The following is a 20,770-nucleotide window of genomic DNA, read 5'->3' as shown; positions in this document are numbered from 1 at the left end:
GAAGCTGGTTAGCATTAACAATGGTTAATGTTAGTACTGACATAATTACGGCTGGAGAGGGAAGAACACAGATGAATAGATCAGTGTGTTATGTTTGCAGTGACTCTTAAAGGCGGAATTATGCAAAGAAACTACTGCACAATTAAGATTCTTCCAGATGAAATCAGTAGTCATGTGCGGGAGATAAGAGTATAATCTAGCAAAAGAGCTTCTCCCTTTGGCATGAATAATTGCCCATTATTTATGGATGTACCATTCACACTCCATTATTAGGAAAAAGTTGGGTGGAGGCATTTGAAATACTGGACAATCAAGAAAACCCCCCACTTAATATTAATGTTGACACAACTGTTCAATGTTGTAACTAATTCGGGAGCTTTGCTGTACAAGCCCAAAAGATAGGAGCAAATCTCAAGGAATTTCAATGTGTTCCTAAACATGTCACAATTAGAGATGAAGCCATGCTTATAAATGCTGTAAAACATGTAGTGAATAATCCAGGGTGCATCCTTCCTTCCACCTCTTTCTCTTAGCAGCATGGAGAGTTGCATGTTCCCAATATTGTATGTAGCAAAGGGACTGCATGAAGCCCCTGATCTAAAGCTAAGCAGAGGAAGGGGTGGGAGTCACTGGTTATAAAGGACCGCATTCATGTTGGTATCTCTTGCTGTGTGTGGTTTGGAATCACTCTAAAAACCTGCCATTATGAGAAACTCCTCCTGAACTTCTTGTGGGGAAACAGATGGGTATCACTCAAAGAATCTTTTAGTAAATTTAACTCCCTGCAGTTTTGCATGGGTTTGTAACCATCATAGTACACAACTCTCTCTTAGCCATGCTGTTTAACTTTCTATTTGTGCCCTTCCTGGAGAAGGTGTGATGAGAATCAGCAGCATTGTTTTCTGTTCAAATTCTCTAAAGGTCTTGTACTTGGTGATACCCTTTAAGTGGAATTGACTGGGCCAGCAAGGGGCCCGGGGTGATTTATATTAAATTTCTTCCGTTTTCTTCAGTAGTGTTTCCTCCTCTGGGTTTTTTGCATATGCTTTTTAAAGATGTAATCTTATACCCATTTATCTGAGTGTAAGCCCTGTTAAACTCATTGGGACTTGCTCCTGTGTACTCATGCATAAAATTGTGCTGTAGGCAGGGGTGTTGTCCGGCCCAGGTCCATGGAATGCCTGGCTCTGAATCTATTTCCCACAGCTCTAAGTGTCCATAGGTGCCAATGTATAGGTGCCCAGCTTAATTGCCGAAGAGGCAATTTTTAGGGGGGAACTGCAGCTGAGGAGGGAAGGATTAATCCCCCTCCCACATGCTGATGGCCCCACCAATCCCCCTTTGAATGGATATTAAGATTAGGGGGGAAATCCACTGGTGGTAATGGGAGGATTTTTCTAACCTTAGTTGCCATGTGGGGGAGATTTTGTGGGGGGGGGACAGTTGGGGCGGGAAGGGTTAACTCTCCCCTCTCTGTACTTCCTTTCAAAATCCCACCACTGCATGGCAATTAAGATAAGAGAAAGACCTTCTATTGATACCAAGGTAAAGATTGGGAGAGGGTTAGGGCTTTAAGTGCCCATCACTGTTGGTAGTGTAACTTTTTCAGGATACAAGAGTTTGGATATTCAAAGGTGAGTTAGCTGTTCTTATGTTTGGGGTATTAGTGGATGATTAGGCACCTCTCAAGAACTGGGAAGGAGTTAGACCTGGTGGCTGGATATAAAACAGAGCTTTCTTTCCCTCTAATTCTATTTGTATCTAACAGTAGAAAGGAACCAAATTGTGACACAGTGGTTCAGTTCAGACAACACATTAGTCAGCACAGTGTGAAAACTCCACTCAGCGGTTGAGTTTTTGGGGGTACTCCCCACACAACATGTTCTAACTCCACCGTTGTGTGACTGTGGGCTACCATGGAGTTGAGTAAAATCCATCTCACCATTTGATTGACAGTTCCTCTGCCCTCTCTCCTCCCCCGGTCCTCCTGATGGTATCCCATCAGCCATTGCTGCAAAAACACAATCCCAGCAGCTCTCCTAGAGCAGCACTCATTCCTTTTGCCACTCTTGCCAGACAACTCTGTAGCCAGTGGGAAAAGTCAACTCAACGCAACGGAAAACTCCATGGATCCCTCCACGCAACACAGCAGTTGTGCAGAAACACTCCTCTGCACAGAGTTGATATTTTGTAGAGTGTTTTCCAAAAAAAACCCTCCACTGTTTGGAGTTTTCCTGCCAGACAACACATTTCTCAATGGTGGTGTAAAAACTCCACTGTGGAGTTCTAAAACAACTGTTGAGAAATGTGTTGTCTCAGGATTTGAACTAGACTTATTTTGGTTTGAAGCATAATTTACTAAACAAACTGAGACACTTAGACACAAAAAAATCAAAAAGGTATCTTTTGTAAAAGTCTAATTTATTTCTATTTATTACATAGTGAACAAGCAATGACATTCATTATAAAAGCTACCAGATCTGGCAGCTTCTGATAGTTGCAGAGTTTTGCTTGCTTACATTATTGGGTCAGTTCTTTCTTTAGTCTCCATTTCTGAACTGTAGGCTCGAGGAATAGCGAAATCGGAGAAACAAGGAAACAGATGCCAGCAAAAATGAAGGAGCAAGCATACGTCGCAGTGTAATCATATAACCAACCTGTAGAAGGAATACCAGATTTCAAGTATTGATCTGGATTTTTACTAGCCTGAAAAAATTCCCACTAAAATTTCAGTTGTTTTGTCACTTCTTCCATGGCATTACTACTGCAGCTCTTATACAGATGACCAAGGAAAACTGTTGAGAGTATTGTGCTTGCATCATCTAAAATGAGTGTCTTCTGCCCATTTTAGCAGTAAGGAAAGATTGTTTTCATATTTCGGCAAGCTTTTATTGTTTTTGAATCTACAATTTAGATTTACATAGGCCTGCATTGTTGTCTAAGCTTAAAATACTTGCTTCCTTCAATATTTCCTCTTGCCATGTTGATTAAACAATTCTTCTATTTCAAATTCTCTCTCATTAGCTTGTGCTAATTATTCCAGTGGCCAATCTGCTTGTGCTTTAAGATTTTTCACTGATGCCCTCTGGGTACATCCCTTATCAGAAGTATGCTGTTCAAAAATAAGAGAGGGCTTTTTCTGCAATGGCACCCCAGCCCTGGAATATGCTCCCTAAAAAGATCCACCTGATGAGAACATTACATTCTTTGGTGCCAGGCTAAAATGCTATTTAGCCAGGCATTTTAATCTGTTGTAAATTTTAATGTTTATGGGTCTTACTTATTATTGTATTCGTGATATGACATGAGTGTACACTGCCCTGAAATCCTACACAGGATGAAAGGTGGTATAAAGATAGTGGAAAGAGATGAACATAGGGCCTGTGTCAGGGGCAGGAAGCGATACATTAAGTGATGCTGCATAGACTTTTAATATTAACAGTAATGGGAGGAAGGCAAAGAAATAGGAGACATATTTCTTTCTTAAACAAGATTGCATAGGTTCATAATATGAATATTGTATTATCCACCACTACCAATTATTAAGCAGTATGTTTTGGAGCGTGAAATGCCTATCTGACCACACTGCAGTGAGATGGAATATTCTCTCTTATTGTGTGGTATCTGATTGGTGTGCAAACAAATCTATGGGAATAAATCCCCATGGCCCTGTTTCCTGATATTGCCATGTTCTGGCAAGATATTTTAAAACCACCAGAGGGCTCTGCCTTATTTTCCCTACACTGCAGTACTAGATTTCTGTTTCAAAGTATTCTGAAATGGACTCCTGAGTGACGACCTGCTTCTGATTTCCATTTATGGGATGCTTCCATGTCTCATTCACTTGAATCAAATCACAGCAAAGGAGAACAGAAAAAGAGTCTTGCTGGATCAGACCAAAGGTCCGTCTTGTCCAACGTACTATTTACAATCGTACCCAGTGAAATATCTCCTTCGTGCAATATCTCCTAAATGCAGGCAATATTCCTCTCCCATTGTACATCCCCAACATCCAGTTTAAAGAGGTATATTGCTTCTAAACTTGGAGGCTCCATTTAGTTAACATGGTTAATAGGCAGCTGCTAAGACTTTTCCTTTATGACTTTGTCTAACAGTGTAATTCTGTACTTGTTTACTTGAAAATGTGTTCAGTAGGGTAAACTCCTAGGTACATTTGCATAGGATTCAGACTTGTTCCCTCTTTCAAGGTATCTAAAGCTAAGGGCCATCACCACATACTGTGGGCATGAATTCTAGAGGTTAACTATATTATGTGAAATAGTACTTCCCCTTTTTTCCATTCGGAATCTACTGCTGGTCAATTTGTTGCGTGACCTCAAATTCTAGTATTATCTGAGAAATACTTCTCTCTGTTTATTTTCCCAACATGATGCATAGTTTTATTTTTTAAAATCTGTTAGCTTGTACCATAGTTAGCTATTTTTCTAAACTAAAAAACCGTAAACGCCTTAAGCTTCATTATGTGGAAAGTAGTCCAACTCTGTGATATTAGTTGCTCTTTGCTGTATTCTGTCCAATGCTATGGGGAGATGTGACAACATCCCAAATATAGCTGCTCTTTAGATTTTTAAAATAAAAACAGGATACTAACCATTTTATTTCCAATCCCTTTCCTAATAATCTCCAACACTGGATGTTTTATTGCTACTACATACTGTGCTAACATTTTCAATGAAATGTTCACCACAACCAAGTATCTTTTTTGTAGTTATTCTTGCCAATAGGACCTCATTGATATATATCTATATCATATATGTATCTATATGAGAGAGAAAAACAGAGATGAGAGTGTGTAGAATTTTGCTTCTGTATCACTTTGCACTTACTCTTACATTTTCAGTATTTTGTTGCTCATGCGCCCAGTTTGAAAAGACATTCATCGGGGTGGGTAGGTGGGTGTTTACAGTGTGCTTTGGGTTGCACCACATTGAATAATTTGGTGTCAGCCACTAACGTGATTACCACTGCTCATTCCTGACTCCAGATCTTTTATAAATAAGTTAAATAGCCTCGGTCCCAACACTGATCCGTGGAGGACACCACTGCTTACTTTACTTCTAATGTGAGAACTGTCTGTATACTTCCACCCTCTGCTTTCTGTTCTTTAACATGTTACCAATTCAAGCCATCTCCTTATCACATGCTAAGTTTACTCAACCTTTGGTGAGTATAAAATGCCTATTGGATCACTTCTAACTATATACTTTTTACACTCCAAAAAACTGTAAAGGATTGGTAAAGTAGGGTTTCACTTTGCAGGAGCCATGCAAAGGGTTATCCTCTACCTGGCTTATTGTTCTATATGTTTTACAATTCAAACTTTAATAATGCTTTCTCTCAGTTTAACAGGGTCAGAAGTTAGGTCAACAGATCTTTAATTTCCAATATATCCCATTTTCAAAACTGCCTATCCCTGACCCTCTTCCAGTAAATTAGCTGCTCCCATGTGAACCTGCTCATTCCTTGAGATCAGTATCAGAAGTTCTATTCAAGGTGTCCACACTTTCAGAAGTTAGGCAAGTGGCAACCAGAGAACCCCCCCCCCCGCCCCCTTTGGTGGCACTTCATTTGTGGAATTCTGTCCCTCGGTGATTCTTTAAAAACCCTCTGGTAATGTCATCAGGTCAGAATGACTCGTTACACTGTAATTTGCCAGTTAGCTTTAAAACGTCATCGTTTTACTGCCTTTCAGATGCCCTCCCAGAAAATGACGATTCAGATATGGGTCTCCCACAAACTTCTTCCACAGCCGATGCAAAGTATTGTAGCCTCTTCCTATCCTCCTTCCGTATTCCTTTCACAAAGGTACTATGCCGCCCCGGTTGGTTTCCTGTTCCTGATGTATTTAAGTAAATGTTTGCTGTTTGTTCTTGCGCCTTAGCAACTTTCTCTCAGATTCCATTCTTATTTGCTTTCTCACTGCCTAACATTTGTTTTGCCTGAGTTTGAGCACTTTATTTTCCTCAGTGGAGCAAGATTTCCATTTTTTTTAAAAAAGAAGACTTGATCGCATTCCTCTCACTACTGTTTAACCATGTTGGCATCTTCTTGGTCTTGATCATACCTGCTGTCTACATTTTATTTGAGTGTCTTATTATAAAGATGTTAATTACGCTCCAAATAGATACCCCTTGTATACATTTTTGAGTCTCTGTTATAGAAGTTGTAAATAATCATTGAACTTCCTGAAGCAATATGACCCTTTTTCCTTTCAACTTCGTTTTAACTAATGCCCTTTTCTGAAATCCTGTCTTCTGCAATTAAAGGTGATATCTTGATCCACTTGCAGGGATGTGAATAGGAGGGATACAGATATGCATCCACATTCTGACCCAGCTAGTCACGAATACCTACACTTAACTACTGCTAGATTGCAGTGAAAGCATTTCTTCAAAGGGCTGTTGGGCAGTGAAACTGCCAGCACAGCATTGCAAGGCAGAGAGCCCTGGCAGATTGCCTGGGCCAGTGGGTTCATTCCCTACACACACATGCGCGCACTTAAGTGTGAGAGTAAAGGGCTTGATTTTGGCCTGACTTGCATAGTAATATAGCGAAATCTTACTTGATATGCAGTGTCATGGCATGGCCTACACACACATGCACGCACTTAAGTGTGAGAGTAAAGGGCTTGATTTTGGCCTGACTTGCATAGTAATATAGCGAAATCTTATTTGATATGCAGTGTCATGGCATCATATTATGTTTACTATTTATTCATTAATTTGATTTACACCATACCCTTCAACAAGTTCCCAACGTGATTTCTGATCACTGTCAGTGACTGTCTAACCCCATTGCTTTTAAAAATATTTCACTTTTTATTTTTTATTTAAAGTGACAAATATCTAATGTTCAAGTTTACTATAATCTGATGCAGGGTTCGTGGTAGTTATGACCTTTGGTAATTTATCTTTCTGGTTTTGAATGCATCTATGCCTTTAAAAAAATAAACAAGTTGAGTACAGCGGGTAGTATCTCATTGTGCCTGTGTGCTTGCAGGAGCAACTAATTGCACAACAGGACTTTTGTGCTTCTAAAAGCAACCTGAAATTAGCAGAATCTCACTTCTGGAATGGGGCAAGTCAGTGGAGCTTGCAGAAGGGAGCTCTGATGACCTGTCCCGATCTGGAAACAAGTGTTTCTACTTTTTTCCAGGGTTATTTTTTGGAAGCGCAAAAGCCCCACTGTGCAAGTGGTCACTCTTGCAAGCATAATGGAACCAGCAGAGGTGGAACAGCCCCATTGGATACTGCCCATTGAATGCCACAGAAATATTATGGTTTGTGTACAAAAATAGAAATTAAACTTGTTTTCTCTACCAAGCTTTCCTGGATTATCTTTCACTTCTTTTCTGTCCTATTCCTATGCTAATGCAGCTTGTTTGGGCAGCAGATTCATATGTTATTTTTGCTGGTATGTAGGTTATACACTACCGATGTCTTCTTTTGGTGAAGAAACCACTCTTCATTTGGGATTGTGAGATGGACCTTAGGACAAATAATGTTCATGGTAGTTCTACAAAGGGATAAGTCCGTAATGTGGTAATTATAACTTCTGCTCTAAAGGGCTTTCGAAAAGGAAAAGGCAGAGTTGGGAAAGGGATAGACCGTGCAAGAAAAGTGAGAGAAGATTATTAGTGTGAGAGCACAGTAAATAATAATAATATAAAAGTCTGTAGCTTTTTTCCTTATTATTTCTATAGCTCTGTCAATGTATCTGGTGCTTTACAAAGAATGAGAGGACAGGTCCCCAATCTTATCTAGAAATAGATATAACGAAGTGTATGTGGTTATTTAAATGTTAAACAGATGGTGCTGCAGAGATGTTACTCCTTTTGTCCCTACTGGCTGGGCTGCAGTTCAATGCTTGTGGCACAGATGTTTGAGGGACCTAAATGCTCGCCTTAGTTTCCCTACCCTGCACATTTGGCAGGGTTTTGTGGTGACATTTGCTATGATGAATGAAAATCCATAAATAGGATGTCTTATCACAGTTGTTTGCATTTTGAAACAAAAATACAGTACATTGGAAAATGCCTTTCAGTATTGCTCTAAGCTTGCTTTTGATGTTACCTGCAATAGGAGGTCCAGCGATGACTCCAAGTCCAGCAAGGAATGAAGCAAGTCCCAAAGCACTGTGGAATCTGGGGGCACCTACAAGATCGACCTGGAAAAGGAACCAGCATTTATTATGTCCTGTGTTTTATGTTGTTGCTAATGAGTGCAGTGTGGTCACATATTCTCAGCTCTTTTGAAAATGTTCTGAATGTTCCATTTGTTTTCAGCTTTAGAATTAGGATGTGATTGAAATATGTTTTATTTAAACAATCATTAGGATTAATTTCTCTCCTTGGCAATTAAGTCATGGGTGGCTAAACGGAGTTGTGCAAGCTCCAGCCAAGTCTTGAGAGGCACTTGCAAGGAGCCAATTCACCGACTCAGTCCTTTGCTTTGTTCAGAGAGAAACAGGGAGTTCTGTTTCCTTTCTCTGCGTGGAGAAAGGAAAAGGGGTGGGGAGGATGATGTAATGTGAGGGGGAGGGGCTTCAGGGGCAGAGCACCTCCCTTTGATGTTATCCGGCCCCTGGACCAAAAGAGGTTGCCCACTTCTGGTCTAAAGCCTTTACAAGGGTTACATATGAATGGGCACCAGTGTAGGAGGAAGGGAAGAGAGAGAATCTCAAAGATGTGCTCTGAGGACCAAACTACATGTGACGATACACTTTTAAAACAGTGCTTAACCTGGTCACTGGAGATTTGGACTGAGGTGTCAACAATACCTTATACCAAAGTATCACACTAAACTTTCCCTTCCTTTGTCTTCACATTCAGGTGAGGCACTGGGTGTTATGAATTATTGACTGAGCATGGCAGTGGACTGGATGAGGGCTAATGAAATTAAGCTTAATCCATACAAGAGGGCTAATGAAATTAAGCTTAATCCACACCTGTTTGGCAAGCCGCCTGGAGCCCATTCTGTGCAGAGATTGGGCATGTGATGGGAGTTTTCCCTGCGGGTCCTGATTCTGCTGGGAAATGGTGGACAGGGTGGCCCTGTTTCCTAAAAGAATCACTAGGATTTGGGATGGGGAACACATTACTTGAAGGATCACCTTTTCCTGCATATACATCTCCGAAGGCCCCTTTTCAGTTGCCCCTCCCTACTGAGGCGTCAAGTGGCTACTAGGGGAAAGGCCTTCTTAGTAGCAGCTTTTCATTTGTGGAAATGCTCTCCCCAGTGAGACTTGCCTAGCACCTGCTTTGTATTCTTTGTGGTATTAGGTGAAGACCTTTTTATTCTCCTTGGCTTTTAAAAGGGTTTATAGAACTTGGAAAAAATTTAAGTTGTTGCCTGAGAGTCTTGTTGTATTTATTGAAAGTCTGGCTTTAATAATGTTTCTTAGGGATTTTATTTTCTATTGCCTGTATTTTTATACTGAAATTTTATTTTTTAAGGTTTTCAAATTTATTTTTTTAAAAAAAACATTGTAAGGTGCCTAGAGAACTCTGATGATGGGGTGGCATATATGTTGTAGATAAATACAACATATTTGTGGGTGGGAGCAGTTGCTGTGCTGGGCTCAGATCTGGAAGAGGGCTTATAGCTGCTTTTTCTTTAAAATCAAAGTGGCCAGGGTAAGTATACGTGTGGAAAAAAGTCGCATCCTTTTTGGCCCTGAGATTTGTTTGATTAACTCAGATCATAGACTCCAAATGAATTCATTTCAAATTATAAAGTACATCTTCTGTGCATCTGTGAGGTTCTCTGTATGAATGAGCCCAGAAGAATGTAATCTTCAAAGTATTTTTAATTCTCCAATTGTTTAATCTTTTGTGTGTTGAAGCATATTAAAAGTTTTATTTTAGCACTTACAATGTAGATCATCCATTGTAAGTGTAAAATGCTGCCTCTTTGTTAGCCTTTTGATTACTTGAATTACTTTTTTTCCACTTACCAGCACAGGAAGCAACAGTGCCAGGTATCCGCCACTGAAAATGGCAAAGGTTACAGAGTAGATCATGAGTAATGGGAAGGTTGTGGCCAGAGGACACAGCAGGTTGGTGACACCGCAAAGAATGAGGTATGTCTTATGATAATGATACTTCTTGATCCAGTTCTGATCTGCAATCCAACCAGAGAGCAATAGGCTGGCTGTCTCTGTTATACCTAAAGAAAGGCAGAAAAAAATAATGAATACTCAAACAAAATCTCTTTAAAAGACAAATACAAGGAAATGAGTTTGCACTTGTTTACATTTTAAAGAATGTATCATATATATGGTACAGCGTGTACGAAAATTCAAAATTGCATCCCCAGAGGTTAATGACTAAACACACGAAAGAAAGGAATGCTCTTCTAAAAACTTGATTTCCTCTTTTAACATTGTATTCATTTTTCTTGTGGAGAATGAATACTTTGAAAACATAGGCTTATTGTTGATATAACACAGGGATGAGCAACGTATGACCCTCTAAATGTTTTCACTTATAATTCCCATCGATCCTTTCCAGCATAGCCAATGGTGAAGAATCATGGAGTTGTAGGCTAAAATCCTGGAGGGCTAGAAGTTTCTCATCCCGATAAAAGAATCCTAGCAGAATCCTTTTAGAGTGTCAGGAACTAGAAGATAACCAGAATGTTTTGATTAGTGTGAAGCTGAACTATCCTCCCAAAATAAAAGCTTCTCAGTTCATTTTCAACATTCCTTTCTATGCTCCTTTTAAAATTGCTCACTTGTTAACTTGTGAATACATCAGTGACTCAAAACCCTTTGTTTTTGTCCAGGACTCATTTGTTGGTCTTCCCATTTGACTGGTAAGTAGCCTATCTGCTAGCATTTTATGTGTCATCAGTACCACTGGCCAATACTGATAGCTTGGTGATCTATCCATAAAGGTCTCAGAAATTGCCATCACACTCCTTTTGGGAAATGCTTTATGAACCAATATTAAAAGACTTCCAAAGATCTGACTACCCCTTTTTCTACCCCTCTTCAATGATAAAGTAGTTTGGCTGCAGTCCAGCAAATTTATGTGTATGCTCAAGTTTAAGTGCAGGGAGCCAGTTTGGGGAAAATGGGGCCCTACAATTGGACCTGGAATCTCTACTTGCCGATCTCTATTCTGTATCAATGTCTTCTCATCATTAAGTGATTGAAAGAGTTTATTTGATTAAAAGCAAATAGTTTTGCTTAATAAAGTTATTTTTCATTATTGGAGTTCGTTTCTTATTTTGTAATAAAATATCCAGAGAGTAAGGGACTAAGTTTTTTCCCCATAATAATGTAACATAAATATAAGAACATATTTTTCCATTTTTCTTTATTCTTTTTCCTAAAGATGAGGTTGCTATAATTATTTATACAATTTAACATAAAATCACACATTTGAGAAAAGAAATGGGGCATGTTCTGTATCAGTATTATTCTATTGATGTTTTTGATGACTGCAGCACATGCAAGTTGATGATTCCAGGGACCTGTCTAACAATCCAAAATCCCCACCCCACCCCCGTGCTGTGTATGTTGTCTTGTGATTGTTTGCCCATATACTGCTGTGAGATATTTTGAACCTAGTAATTTGATGTCAAACTTCCAACCAACAGGTTCCTGGATTTCTTTTTAAAAGGGTTGTGTCTTGAGCCATAGAGACCTATAATCTTGCAATACAAGTGTTGTATTCTATGCTACTAGTTTTCCACCTAGAGGAATTACAATTAGTCTGCTCACCCCCACCCACCCCAACCATGCATTGGATTGATGATTTGTTAATATTGTGAGATCTTAAGAAAACCACTTTAAAAAAAAGGTTTGAGTTTTTCTTACCAGCCACTGAAATGATGTAAGCAGTGTCCATGACATCTATGCCCAACGTTTTGGCTCTGGCTGCAAGGTGGAAGGTAGGGATAAAGTAGGCCAGCTGACTGAACAGAAAAGACCATGTGAAAATGTAAAAGAAGGGATTTTTTAACTGGGAAAAATCGAGATGAAAATGCTTGCAGGGAAAAGCCTGCTGCTTGGAATTCCCTTCTTTGTTTGATGTAAAGTAGCTTTGGCTAGTAGCTCGGTTACTATTCCTATCTGGGTTGGTACCCAGGAGGCAGCTTTTCTCTGGTGCTTCAAAACACTTGTAGTTTACTTGTGCTAACTGTTCTTCTCCAACCTGTTGTATGTTCATGTTGTTGGTGCATTCTTGATTGGGAGGAGCCAATATGTCCAATTCCGTGGTGCAGATTTCATCTTTCAAAGTCTCTGGAAACTTGCAATGTGCAGATATTTGGTTGCCTTTGTTTGTAGTACTGACATCTTTCTTTCTATTCACATTAATTGGCCGTAATAGCATGCTAGAAGGCACAAGGTTCAGCATGATGCCACCATATATCAATAGGGCACCTAAGGAAATGGGCAGAGTTTAAGATTTGATTTTCCCCCTCTCATGTAATGATGGAAACAGAACAGATTAGCATTTTTATTAAGGTGTCCCTGTTTGTGTGCCCCCCTAGGTATGTGTGCATTTTGGCAGCTTTTGGAGGGTATACAAAATCTATTAGTTTTCTGGACTGCTGTCAATGCAGCTCCACTGTTGCTTGACGTGGTGGCAAATCTTTTGTTCTTGTTAAAAGATAGAAAAAAATAGAAAACGTTCTGCAGCCTAATGGTAACCACCTCCTCCATTGAAATAATATTTTGGACAACCCCTGAACATTATTGCAGTCTTTAGAGGCCATCCCCTCACCTAAAACAGATGGAAGTTCTGGGCTGAATACTTTGGTCCAGTGCTAATTTTTATATTTATATTGAGAAAAATGCACAAAAAATAAGTTTAGGTTTTCAAAGAAGAACCTGTTTTCTCAAACTGCCTTTTTTCTGTTATGGTATTTATTTCCCATTGGTGTCCTACAATCTGGCAAAGAAGTAAATGACAATTAGAATACTCTGATGGATTTTCTCAGAAAATCATCATACCTGAGAATTAGCCAGAGCAATTAAAATATGAAATTAAAAATAGTTTTAACTAATCCAGAAATCTGCTACAACATAAAAATAGTTTAACTTTTAAAACAAAAGGCTTTTTTTTATGGTGTTGCAGATTTCTGGCTACGCTTATAGCAATGAGGGAAAAGTTGTGTGACTGAAAAGGAGAGTGTAGTTACTATTTGACTCTAAAATATTTGTGTCCGATTTTACATCAACTTAATTTCAATGATTGATTAACAGTTTAAAGAAAAGAGTCTTGATTTAATAATTGACATTTTCTGTTATGACACTTCAGAGCAAGGGGGAAAATAAAATATATCAGAAACGAAAAAGTCAAAGAGTAATTTTGTTGTAGCTATGCTGTAGTTGACTTTTAAGGTGAGTGAAGGTTACTAACCTTGCCAACTGTACATTTCTATGAGGAATTGAACTAATGGTGCTAGCACAACACTCAGTCCCATTCCTGAACGGCCAATTGCATTGGCTAGAGCCAGCCGTTTCTTGAAGTATTTAACCGTCATCACAGCTGCTACTTGATATAAGCAAGCAAAACCCAATCCTAAAATGAAGAAAAGAAGCATAATGAGCAAGAACTGAACCTTGTGTATGAGTGCAATTTTTTACTTCATTTAATTGAAACAGAATCTTTCACCGTTTAAAAGCAGCAATACATGGATTTATTGCAATGTGGGGGAATAGATGGCCCCAAATGTTGCTGTAGGATTGGATTGTTGGTTTGCAGATCTGCAGAGGATAGTAGGATGGCTTTCTGCTTCCGCTTTCGCCCCATGATCATGACATGCTGTCTTGACACAGTTCCCTTCTCCCTCCCATGTTCCCCCTTTAACCAGGATTTCTATATGTTTCATTTATAGAGCCACAAGATGGTGCTTTAGTCTGCCTCTTCTTGAAGCACAATTTCCTCTTTTCATACCGGGAAGGGGTTCTTTTTGTTGCTAGTTGTTTTTGGATTTTTTTCCATTTCAAATCGAGCCTTGGAAAGCCTTCCACAGTATGAGAGAGGCACTGGAGGTTTACAGCATCATGTGGTCAACCTGGAAACTTCCATGAGCAGCCTATAAATCACTCATTAGAGAAGCCTAAAGTTTGACCTGATATAAGGCATGACTATATGGGAAAAAACCAGTCTTGTATTTTGCTGCTTTGTTTACCTCCAGCTCATATGTTTTGATTTGAGAAGGTATTCTTAAAAGCTTTAAGAAGAACTCCAGAGATCTTTCTCAACTTGCTTGGGACAACCAATCCTGGGGGATGGGACCAGGATGGAAAGGGGTCCTGCTGGTGTCTTCAGAAGCCCAAGAGGCAAAGTACTCATTTGTATGACAGCAGGGTGTTTGCATGCCTAACTTTCTCTAAATTGTGCCCTTTATTTCAGTAATGCCCTTGCAAGGAGTCTATACTCCTCTCTGGTGGGGACGAGTCTTGCAAAAAAGCTGTGAAAACCCAGCCAGTTAGACCCTTATACAGATTATTGTCATATATGTCTTCTTGGTGGGTAGAAAGTCTCTAAGACTGACTACTTAGCCAATGCTTGAGTATGCTCACCTGATAAGAATCCCATAGACACACAAAGGAAAGAGATGCTTGTGGCCAGTGTGCTGACGAGACAGCCAACACCAACCAGGCAAGCCCCAATCAGTGAAGTCTTCTGTTCCCCTAGCATTTCACATACTGTGGTAACCAGTGGTGCTGGAACAGAAGAGGGGGGAAATGGCATAATTGTTTAGAAAAGGGGGGGATGCAATTGGCAGGGGAAATATATATTAGACAGTTTTAGGGAATATTGAGCTTAGTATAGGACTTATTTATTTATTTATTACATATTTATACTGGTCAACAGCCTCTCTGGGCAGTTTTCAACTAAAACCATAAAATCCAATTTAAAACTTTAAAATCACATAAAACCAGAATAAGTTACAGTCCAGGGAAGGCTTGTTTAAAAATATATGTTTTTAGGAGGCATTTAAAGGTTTTTACATTTTCTGCCTCCCAATCTATGGGAATTATAAATCAGAGTGATAAAGAGAATGTGCTGTGCTTTGTAAACAGGTGAGGGAAATTAAAAAGTCCTGCTTTGATATGGCTGAAGATAGACAAAAAAGTAGTCTTTAACCTTAATGGATTCACTTATCACGTATGTATCCTATTATTCCTTCTAAGGAGCTCAGGGTTTTAGATGTAGCCTTTCCCCTTTTTTATCCTTACAACCACAGGATGAGGTTGGTTAGGTTGAGAGATAGTGACTGTCCAAAGGTCACCCAGTAAGCTCTTGGCTAAGCCGGGATTTCAGTTCAGCTGTTCCTAGTTCTAAGTCCAACACTATCCACTACTTCTCAAGAAAAATATATCAGGAAAATGCTGCAGTGTGGACGATAGCGATACTAAAGTGTGTGTGAAAGTGATTTCTGCGTCATATGCCCTGATCTTGGATGTTTTATGTACAAGTTCCCAGCTGAGTTTAGAATTGCTACATAGGTAATTTCGTAGTTACTCAAAGGCATTAAAAGTGCTTCAGGACCAACATTTCAATACCATTTCTTGAAATAAAAAGACTTCATAGCCAAGCTATGCTGTCTCTGCACTGTGCATTTTAAAATATATATTTGTGCTAACCTGCTAGGAATCGAAGAGAGGACATAATGGAGCCAATCCAGCTGACATGTTCAGAAGAGCCACCAACATTTTCTTGAAAGACCACAAAGAAAATCGCAAAGTTTTTCAATGTTCCCATTACAGACACATTTACCTTAAACCAAATAAATAACAACATTATCATTATGTTTCGTCCTGTAACATTTATTGTCCCTTCGATCCACCTGCTTTTCAAAATACAACATTTCTACTTCCAAGTTCAAACAAAAGACACAAAAGGCAATTTCATACATTATGAAGAACAAACCTAGTGAGTGTACACTCAACAAGTTGTCATGTACTGACGGAAGCCCTGTGGGTGAGTGGTTCCCGAGTCCGGGAGACATGCTCATTGCCTGTTCTGGATGGGGTTACACTGCCTCTGAAAGAACAGGTTCATAGTTTGGGGGTACTCTTGGAACCATTTCTGTCGTTGGAGGCTCAAGTAGCCGCCACGGCTCGGAGTGCCCTTTACCATCTTCAGCTGGTTCGCCAACTACAGCCTCTCCTGGACAGGGATAGCTTGGCCACGGTGGTACAGGCATTGGTAACCTCAAGATTGGATTACTGCAACGCGCTCTATGTGGGGCTGCTCCGGAAGCTGGAGCTGGTGCAGAATGCTGCAGCTCGGCTGTTGACTGGAGCTGCCCCTTTCCAGCATGTAACTCCTCTGCTGAGGGAACCGCACTGGCTGCCTATTCGCTACCGGGCCAGGTTTAAGGTTCTTGTACTTGTGTACAAAGCCCTAAACAACTTGGGACCAGGATATCTGAGAGAGCGCCTTCTCCCTTACCAACCTGCCCGGTCACTGAGGTCATCCGAGGGCCTGCTCCTGGTGGTTCCACCTAGATCCATCCTTCGATTGGAATCCACCAGGGGAAGACCCTTCAGCGTGGTGGCCCCCCCTCCTGTGGAATTCCTTGCCTCTGGAGGTCAGGCAGGCGCTAACCTTGTACTCCTTTTGGCGCCTCCTGAAAACGTCTTTATTCCAAGAAGCCTTTCCTTAATATGCAGCCTTGAATCTCTGTTTTTGCTTCTTTTAAATTTTGTTTTAACTGTTTTATTCTGTTTTTATTTTCATTTTATCTTGTACACCGCTCTGAAATTTTTCAGTGGGGAGCGGTATATAAATATTCTAAATAAATAAATAAACTTCCTGACAAGTATGTCTATATGATATGTGCTTGCAGTCATAATCTACAATTTTGTGCACACTTACAGCATCCTAGATGCGTAGTGAAAGTGTAATGTGTGAGGTGGCCATATTGGTCAATTCAGACAATTGTCCCAAGATCCTGAATGAGAGCACACAGCCAAAAGCACAGAAAACATCTCAGGAAGAGTGTATGAAGGTATCTTTTTTGCCTATTCAATATCTTCACACCCACCACAAGGAGTCAGCAATGGGTACTACAGAGCCCACAATCCTCCTTTCATGACATAGAGCTATAGCTGCCCAGTATAGGTTGAATTCGTCTTCACTATAGTGACCAGAAACTTCAATAGTTCTCTCTAGCTACAATGAGCAATCCAGAGATCAACACTAGTCTATATACAGATGTGGATTCTGTCCAGAAGGCTTGGTCATATGCAGCCTAAATTTCTTCCCCTTTCTTCATTGTTGTGCCTTTCTACAAACATGAAATCAACTGAGCTTGCTGCTTGTGATGAGTTTCAAATAAAACCAAAGCACAACATACTAGATGACAATAGCTTTGAGCCAATTCATACTTACCAGGAAAAAGTTAATCACAATCATCCACCCCCAACCTCCATCAGGAGCTTCTAGACCAACAGGGCTACTGTTGTTTTCACCACTGCTGTCCGGCCTGCTGTCCTCTTGGTTCTTGCTGTACATTCTGCGCTCCAGCTAGTTGCTGCAGTTGGCATTATCAAAGTCCTCTTCCACCCGAAAGGTAGCGATTCTCACTACAAACAGCCTCCCGAAATGCAAGCTGCTGTGGCTGTCTTAAATGCTCTGCAGCCTTTTGACTTAACCATTAACCACAATGTTTCTTTTTAAGACTGAAAAGTATTTCCCCCTGCTGACCAAGATGGGCCTCTTAATTACATTTTTGGTTGGTCTGTGTGGGTATAGGAGGAAATTCCTCTCTGTTGGCAGGGAAGATTTTGCTTTACTAGTGAACACCAGCTTTTCTGCAGTATGATACCCTCCCAGTGCTTTTCCTTGGAAAAAATGTAGGCATTTGAAGGCATAAGCACACACACAAAATCCAGATGCTCACAAGTTGCTGGTGCTTTAAAAATTGGCCTGACAATTGGAACGTTGGGTTGTTCAGGAGAGCAGGAATCAGTTTCTCATGCGTGGTGATGTTTGTTGTGGCTTGGTTGCTGTTGGCTCTTTTCCCATTCAGTCCGTCTAAGCCCAATTGGACTCCATCAGCAGCATTGCTAAAGAGAGCTCAATAGCCAGATATGATGGGAACACCCTAATTTAATCCATTTTAAGATGTATTATTTATTACACCTACCTGCATCGATAGATGTCATAAAGAGACTATAAAGTAATTAGTACCCAGCATATAAAACTAATGTATGCTTTGCCTTTTAAGAAGTGATTGCTTTTGAGAAGGGGTGAACGTTGGTGTGCAGTCAAGTCCATGAAATTGATACCCATGTGTGAGCTTGATCTTAGAGTCTATTAGGGGTTGTGCAGCAGGACCTCATTGTTAGGGGCATGCCATGGAGCGGGTGAGCTGAGCATTTTTTCTGAAGGGCTTATCTCAAATCTGTCAATCAGAAGTAAGCCTTTTCCCTGCCCCAGCGCTGACAGGGGAAGGGGTGGAGCCTCAGGGAGACGTTCAGTGGGCCAAATGGGGAACTCCGGCAGGCCATATTCAACCTGCGTGCCAGAGGTCCCGTGTGTCTGCTTTAAACTGAATTAAACAATTACTCATTGTTCTTTGGTAGAACAGAAAAGACCATCCCAGGCCAAAAAATCCACCGTTTCCTTATCTTAATGACCTCATCTTTAAAATGATAACACTCTGCAGGTCTAGAAGTAAAAGAACCAATTTAGCATATTAGGTAAGGTCTAAATTCGGATGAAGTCCTGTCACGCCCTATTGTGGAAGTCTTGTTACCATAGGCTAAAGCTAAGGAAGCCTTTTAGACTCGCGTAGCTCCAGGAAGCTGACTGGTGCCCTAGAGGCTGGCAGGGGGAAGGAATTTTCAGCCTATTGTAGTTGTCAGCCTTTGCCACTTACCCTGGATCATCCTAGCTATAGATGTAAGCATTTTGCCTCCTAGCTTAAAATTTAGGTTTTAGAACTAGCCCAGCATAACAGCACCAGTATTATTACATTAATGTCTCATCTTTTTCCTTGAAAGAACTCAAGGCAGCTTACATTATTGTCCTTTTCTTCTCACAACCACCCTGTGAGGTAGGTTAGGCTGGGAGTAGGTGACTAGCCCAAAGTCACCCAGTGAGCTTCATGGCAGGGGGGACTAAAGCCCAGGGCTCTCGACCACATTCAGATCACCACATCACACTGGCTCTCTACACGCCTGCATTCACACCGGTATGAGCTTGTAGACAAGTTATTTGGAATGTTTCCTCTTTTAAGTGGTTTTTCAATTTAAAAATTCTATTCTGGAATTCAAGTGCTCTGGGTTGGTGTAGATCTGCTTATTTCAACACTCCACCCTCAAAATTTGATTAGGATATTTTCCCGGAAGTGTAGATTTCATGCTGCAGGAGGCACAGGCACAGCGGGGCTGTATTATTTATTCACCGTGTGATGCACAGGTTAAGACAATATGAGAAGCTGTGGTGGCTGGAACTGTTTGCTACCAGTTTCTGAATTATCTTCTGTCTTCTGCAAGGCAAGGTAGCACTCTTCCCACATAGGAAAGTACACAGGTTGAACTAGTCAATAAATAAATAACTTATATCTAGTCTAATTTTGCTAGTATCACAATCCCTTCCCATCTTAACCCTTGCCAGAAGGACAGAGAATCCTGGAGAAGCATACTCCACATCCCAGATGAACAGGTACCACCATATTCTGAATAGGAATGGACAGCATACACAACACCAAGAATCCACCACTATCAGCACTAAACTCAGGAAGTTTACCATCTACCAAACCATTTACCATTTTGACCAGACTAGGAGTAAGTTACTCATAGAGTCTATGAACAATATCATCATACAGCTTCTCAAACCAGTTTGGAAGCAAGACTGAAATGCAGTTAGATGTTGCGATTAGCCCACTGCCCTTCATATTATTTTATTAGATGCAAGCTATAGCCTTTGGTGATGGAATATTTTAAAAGATGACATTTCCTCCTACGAAAGTTATACTTGAGACAGCATTATGGTGAAAGCAAAACCCACCTTTCACACTTTTCATAGGAGACTGTAATATTTATGCCCTATGTCCAGACATAACCTACCCATTCTCGTGATGTGAATTTAGCTAGTGGTCAATATGCACTAGTAATGCTTTCCCACCAGTTTACCTAGGGCAGAGTTTGTTCTGAGGAGTCTGTAATTTCACAGTTCTTTTTTAAAAAAATGTTTTCATTGGTCAAGGACAGGATCTTCCTCAATGCATTTTTTGACTTTTTAGCACTGAATACATCAGCTATGTCTGTATTAAATCTCAGCAAGTTCCCAGCACTTACACAATTCAAGTAAAATAGATTTCTCAAGCAGAGGTCTGCTTCCTATAAATTTTGGCTAAAATGGCTTGTTTAGAAGCAGCAACAGCATTTTAAGGCAAGAATATACTCAAAGGTTAAACTTTTCAACTCCAGCTAGAAGAAAGCACCAAAGATGCTACTTCATTCTGTGCAAAAACTTGCATCTAAAAAAAGACCCATACTGGAACTGTCTCATTGCTGAATATATTTTCTTGCCAATTTACTTCTAGCTCAGCTGAAATACAGCATTTCCCAGCACCATCTTGTTTATTTGCTTGATGCATAGTTGCCAAAGGATTATGATCCTATGGGTTAACAATTTTTAGCTACCTCCTAAATTTAGGGATTTGGATTGCTTTTAACTGCCAGATTATAAATCTTGGAAATTCGGACATGAAATATCCAGGTTTAGCACCAACCTTATTTATATCTCGATCAGTCGGCATAATTCAAG

General features: G+C 40.2%; 1 protein-coding gene and 1 long non-coding RNA gene across 2 annotated transcripts; one reads left to right on the top strand and one right to left on the bottom strand.

The window, feature by feature from the left end:
- Nucleotides 1-2,519: 2,519 nt before the first annotated feature.
- On the bottom strand, nucleotides 2,520-15,757 carry SLC16A4 (solute carrier family 16 member 4). The gene is made up of 7 exons (XM_063140491.1): nucleotides 15,631-15,757; nucleotides 14,563-14,706; nucleotides 13,394-13,555; nucleotides 11,845-12,411; nucleotides 9,976-10,187; nucleotides 8,094-8,187; nucleotides 2,520-2,657 (listed from the first exon to the last, which is right to left on the bottom strand). The coding sequence occupies exons 1-7, from the start codon at nucleotides 15,746-15,748 to the stop codon at nucleotides 2,521-2,523; spliced, it is 1,434 nt and encodes a 477-aa protein (XP_062996561.1). The 5' UTR covers nucleotides 15,749-15,757; the 3' UTR covers nucleotide 2,520.
- On the top strand, nucleotides 10,155-15,790 carry LOC134408276 (uncharacterized). The gene is made up of 2 exons (XR_010026092.1): nucleotides 10,155-10,835; nucleotides 15,638-15,790. It is a non-coding gene; the product is annotated as an uncharacterized LOC134408276 (long non-coding RNA).
- Nucleotides 15,791-20,770: the final 4,980 nt, after the last annotated feature.

Source organism: Elgaria multicarinata, chromosome 1, assembly GCF_023053635.1.
Source record: "Elgaria multicarinata webbii isolate HBS135686 ecotype San Diego chromosome 1, rElgMul1.1.pri, whole genome shotgun sequence".
Taxonomy (NCBI): Eukaryota; Metazoa; Chordata; class Lepidosauria; order Squamata; family Anguidae; genus Elgaria; species Elgaria multicarinata.
This window is presented reverse-complemented; position numbering and strand designations above follow the sequence as displayed.